At 39.5% G+C, this 5,550-nt stretch overlaps 1 protein-coding gene across 1 annotated transcript; it reads left to right on the forward strand.

Annotated features, from left to right (window-relative positions):
- Positions 1–2,356: 2,356 nt before the first annotated feature.
- Positions 2,357–5,275, forward strand: LOC123509286. Its single transcript, XM_045263485.1, has 3 exons — positions 2,357–2,446; positions 2,624–2,693; positions 4,588–5,275. Exons 1-3 carry the CDS (start codon positions 2,357–2,359, stop codon positions 5,004–5,006), a joined length of 579 nt encoding a protein of 192 aa, XP_045119420.1. The 3' UTR covers positions 5,007–5,275.
- Positions 5,276–5,550: the final 275 nt, after the last annotated feature.

Genomic DNA, 5,550 nt, shown 5'->3' on the forward strand with positions numbered 1-5,550 from the left:
GTTGGGCTTCCTTATTCGAGGCAACGCTTTCCTAGCGGGTGGACTTTGAGAATTGAGGTACCCCGAAAAGTACCATGAAAACTAAACATGATAAAAAAAAAAAAAATACAAGCCGTATCCCTTCTTACTAGGTGATTGCATAATGGATCAAGTCTTGCCATAATTGCTCGCGGGGTTAAAGTTATTGTGAGTAAAGGGAGGCTGGACAGACATCCAGTAACACAGCAGGCTTCCCGTTGGTTTTAGAGGAGTAAAAAATAAAGCTAATTTAAGTCTTGTTAGGAATACTATCTATTGTATGGCCAAAATTGATATATGCATATTTCTCTTTGTTCCATAGAGTGCACATACTATACATTACTCATTACTTTCTAAATCAGCCCCGTCACCAACAGTGAAGACACACACTTTGTGCAGAACAGGGTGTTGTGGCAATGAGTTGTGACTTTGCGACTTTGCAAACGTTTAGAAAAACTCGAACTTGGCAAAATCGTACTGCCAACTTTCCGTGACATTTACTGCGACTTTCAACAGAGAGAATGACGACTTTGTTTTAAGAAATTTTCACGACTCGAAAAAATGAGCCAAGAGGACAAGGAGAAGGAAGAGGAGGAGGAGGAGGAGGAGGAGGAGGAGGAGGAGGAGGAGGAGGAGGAGGAGGAGGAGGACCTGAAGATATTAGTTTGGGTTGTATTTTAACTAAAAAATTATTAAGAAATTGATAGGTTCATGTTTTTTTTTTTTGCCTTATAAAAGCATGTTGCAGCAGAGTTGTACAGGGAAAAAAAAAAAAAAGTCACTCGCAAAGTCGTACTGGGAGAGGCAAAAATAAAGTCGTAAAGTCACAGTCGCACCATATCCTGCGGCAAACGCTGACACAACACTACAGAAGCAATAAAAATACAATCATATGCACTAGGAACGTACATTCTGTAATCATAACATTACAAACAAAGTAGCAAAATTTAACGCCATATCGTAAGAAAGTAAACGCTAGCATCGCTATCATCACTATCGTGCTTTACGTAATCTAAATTAACCCACCCTTACTTAATTAATCTAACTATCTGTATCTGTGATACATTCTCTCTTTATTTTCTGGCTAAACTCCATTTTTCCTCTTCGATGTTGTTATCTTTCATTTTCTCAACAGTTACCTTGCCCTTTTATCTAAACACACTTCTGTTTTGACACACACCCACAAATAAAAACACACGTAAACATGCGTCACACTAGCAAAGCAAACATTTGCTGTAAACTGACCACACGGTCGTGTACCTTTACATAAACAATTACACTCCTTATGATTTACAAGTACGTCTTTCAAAATTTTCACATCGTGCCTATTTTACTTTTTTTTTCTTTTCTCCTCTCCGTTCATGTAATTATAATTACATACACATACACTATTTTCTTCATATTATTTTACAGAAAGGAACAAGCATATAAAATAGTATATTTATTCTCTTATTTTCCTCATTAAACACAGACTCAGCCCAGACACCGTGTTACAGATAATGTATCCTGTGCTCTCTCTGTCCTTCAGCCACCTTAAGCTACGGTTACACTGCTACCCCTGGGCCCAGCCTTGGGCCTGGGACGGAGGCCAGCCTTATTTATGTCTGGGATTACAAGGCAAGTGGTTACACACAGCCCAACCCCAGGTCTGGCCGCTCTTGATCTTGATCTTGATACTTGGTCCGCTGATCTAAACAAAGTGCCTCAGACCTTAAGATGGCTTCTCTAGGAGACTATAATATATGGCCTCTTGTGGCCACACAATGGACTTTTCAACAGAAGTCATGTTTAAAACCTTGCGCTGCAGCGTGTGTTTGTTTACAACTGAGGATTTCCCAGGTCAAGCGAGGGATGATGTTTTTCAATAATTTGTGTGCAGTTGATTATAACTAATCATGCATGAAAATAAATAAATTGCGTATATAGTGATATAATATCAAGACATTTTATTATTTAGGAAAATCTGAGTTTAGTTGCTTGCGTGAATAATATAGTCTCTAATCCTAGTGGTGTGCCCAGGCCTAGAACTGGGGAGAAAACGGTCCGGCGCGTCCACGCAACATTGCCCTGGGCTGGGCGATTTAGCCAGGGCTGGGCGCCCAGCCCCCGGCTAAATCGCCCAGCCCATGGGTATCAGTGACTAGTGTAACCGCGCCTGTACGGTTACACTAGCCAATGCTACCCCTGGGCCCAGCCTTTGGCATGGGATGGAGGCCAGCCTTATGCCTGGGTTTACAAGGCAAGTGGTACCACACAGCCCAGCCCCAATCCTGGGCGCTCTTGATCTTGATCTTGATACTTGGTGCGCCAATCTAAACAAAGCGCATCAGACCTCAAGATGGCTATGGGAAGGGAAGAGTGGAGCAATGTTGCTCAGGTCGTGATCACTTGCTATGAACCTTATAAATATCTGGAGGAAAGAGACAAGGTACAGAAAAGAGAATGGGTAAAGCCGTGGTTACGCGGGAAATAAAAAAAATGTGTCCAACAACCTACTGAAGGAGATGTGTTTAGAGGACTCTAGTGCTTTTTCAAGAATTTCACAGAATTTCCAAAGAAAACTTTAAGGAACTATTGAGACAAGTATCACCTCGAATCAAGACAGGACACGAAGCTCAGACAGTCTATATCACCAGTTCAACGCTTGTCACTTACACTTCGATATTTGGCCACAGGTAAGCCTATATTCACATACTTCGGTAAATGTTTACAATCACGTTAGGTTAGGTTAGGTTTAAAGAACATTAACGTTTGGTTAATTATGGTTAGGTTTAAAGATTATGTAATTTGATTAGGTTAGGTTAAGTTTCAAGGTTTGATTAGACTTAACGTTTACGTTTGGTTACGTTAGGTTAGGTTTAAAGGTTAGGTTAAATTAGGTCAGTACTGTGACGTATTTTTATCACGATTTTTTTTATGGTAAGACGATTTTACCTTACATTAGGAAGGATCTATGTAGGTCAGAAGACCAATGGCCACAGTTTTCACTATTCTATTCACAATATAAGTATCTCAAGCTGTATAAAATCACCAAATACTAAGCAGAATAAATATAGAAACGCGTCACGGTACTGAAAGAGTTAAAGGTTAGGTTAGTTTTGTATTAAGCTAATTTTTCCTGACATGTTGGCATGTTTGCATTGATCTGTCCGTTGTTCTTGATGCTGATCGTAATATTTTGGTTGTTGCGCTGGGGAGAATAAAAAAAAAAAAAAAAAAATTGGTGATTTCTGACAAAAATAACTGCAAGATGGATTAACCAGTACAGCGTCAGAGACGTACGAGATATGTCAGCTACTCTGAGCGAACCGGACGTCAGAGACGTATGAGATACGTCGACGAGCTTTCTCGTGTTTTCGGAGGTATTACGTCCTCAAAACCTACCATTATACTGTCATCATGCACTGTAGACATTGCTCATGCTGCCTCCTCGTCCCTGCTAACATGAATGCTTCCTGTATTTATTTATTACAATTCTGAACCCTAGCAGTTTTTGCTGTCTTCAGCTAGGTAAAGCGGGAAACTGACGCCTCAACTCCGCTAATATAAACAAAGCGTAATTTCCATTACTTACTCTTACCATTTCAGTTGTTTTTGGTAACTGTTATATTGTGGTAGTGAAAACTTTGTATGACATAAATAAGAATTTTCCAATCGCTTTGTTATAAGGAAAAACAAGTACATATTACTCGGAAAATATTTGCACCGTGAAAGGCAACACTCCCTCGCGATATCTCGTGTCTATTTTTATCCACAAGCACTCCCAAACAGCAAAACATGACATGTTGTTTTTCTTTCAACTCAGGAACGATATTATGCATGTGTCCAACTCGGGGATCGACTGGTGAGAAACGAGGAAGCGAATAAACTAGTCACATAAGGCTTTGCTAAGTCGCTAACCTTAGCGCAAAATATCTCGCACCAATTAATACCACTTCCAGTCAGTTCTGGGAGGAATGACTGTCATTTTCATTTGTTTCACATCATTTAAAACTGGTTTAGCAAAAAAAAAAAAATCCATGATGTGGCCAGCACTGGCGAAATCACAAAGTCTCAGATCTGCTGACGCTGTACGGGTTAAAAGTAAGTCTAAATTAATCAGAAAAAAAAAATAATAGTTTGATTCAAAAAAGAGGTTGGGGTGTAATTTTAAATATTTACCGTTTTTTTTCCCTTAAATTAGAGAATCATAAGGAATAATTTGTAGCGGAAAATGTATAGAAGTAAAAATGGTTGTTGTTACGGTATGATCTCTGCATTAATATTTTTGCCTTCTACCTAACCTAACAAAGCCTAACCACGCGGTAGATAATATACCCAAGCAGCACCAAAAAGGTGTACTTCCTATTACATACTACAGTAGTTTTTTGTTTTAACACAGGTTGCATATTTCATAGATTAATACCCTGTTGCCTGTCTCACTGTGGTATTTATTTTGATCGAACTGCCCAAGTCAATCTGTATTTCATTAATGCATGCTACCTACAACATTCCAGTAATAGTACATATTACACTATCATTATCATAGCATTTCATCCTTAGGTAATGTATTTTGCTTTTCAATTTCAGGAGAATCTCGGCGGTCTCTGGAATTCCAGTATAGGATAAGCCACAGTCTGATCTCCAGCATTATACCTGAAGTGTGTGATGCCATGTATGCAGTCCTAAAGGATACCTACTTGAAACTTCCCACATCTTCAAGTGAAAGGCAAAAGGTCGCACGCGGCTTCAACACTTTATGGAACTTCCCTAACTGTCTAGGAGCTCTTGATGGAAAGAGGTTCCTTGTGATAAAGCCATCAAACTCTGGATCGGAGTACTTCGATTACAAGTCTCATCACAGTGTTATTTTGTTAGCTCTAGTTGGTGCAAAGTACAATTTTTTGTATGTTGATGTTGGTGCTCAGGGACGTGCAGGTGATGCAGGTGTGTGGGACAAATATAATCTTAAAAAGTACTTGGAAGAAAAAAAAAACTTGAGGTACTAGGTGAAACATCACTGCCTTACTCAGATATACAGTCACCTTATGTGATTGTTGGTGACGATGCATTTCCGCTAAAAAACGTATCTAATGAAGCCTTACCCAGGCAAAGACCTTACTGCTGACCAAAGGATTTTTAATTATAGGTTGTCTCGTGCGAGGCGTGTCTCAGAGAGTGCTTTTGGTATACTAGCAGCAAAGTTTTGTGTCTTCCAACAGCCTATAAAGTCTAAGCCAGAATATGTCAATATCGATAATATTTGCAGCTATTGCTCTCCATAACTTCCTGCATACAAATTGTAAAGCACCACTACCCTCTGAAGTCATGGGGAGGGAGAACATTGAAAATGGAATCATCATTCCGCCAAGAGTGTAAGAGTTGGCAGGGGACACTCAAATGATGCCAAGAATGCAAGAAATAACTTGAAGGACTACTTCATGACCAATGGAAAAGTTGCATGACAAGAGAGAATGGCTCTTCTACATTAGTGTCTCAAATATGAGGTGCGATAGGGCATTTTCAACACCTTTACTTAGCTGCTGAAGCATA

The sequence above is a fragment of the Portunus trituberculatus genome, chromosome 26 (assembly GCF_017591435.1).
Source record: "Portunus trituberculatus isolate SZX2019 chromosome 26, ASM1759143v1, whole genome shotgun sequence".
In the NCBI taxonomy this organism is placed as follows: domain Eukaryota; kingdom Metazoa; phylum Arthropoda; class Malacostraca; order Decapoda; family Portunidae; genus Portunus; species Portunus trituberculatus.

Bases quoted from the DNA above. Each gene is read 5' to 3' on its own strand.
- LOC123509286 (XM_045263485.1), top strand. From the start codon at position 2,357: ATGGCTATGGGAAGGGAAGAGTGGAGCAATGTTGCTCAGGTCGTGATC. The intron at 2,447-2,623 runs GTACAGAAAAGA...GAATCAAGACAG, and splicing joins ATCTGGAGGAAAGAGACAAG to GACACGAAGCTCAGACAGTC. The intron at 2,694-4,587 runs GTAAGCCTATAT...TTTCAATTTCAG, and splicing joins ACTTCGATATTTGGCCACAG to GAGAATCTCGGCGGTCTCTG.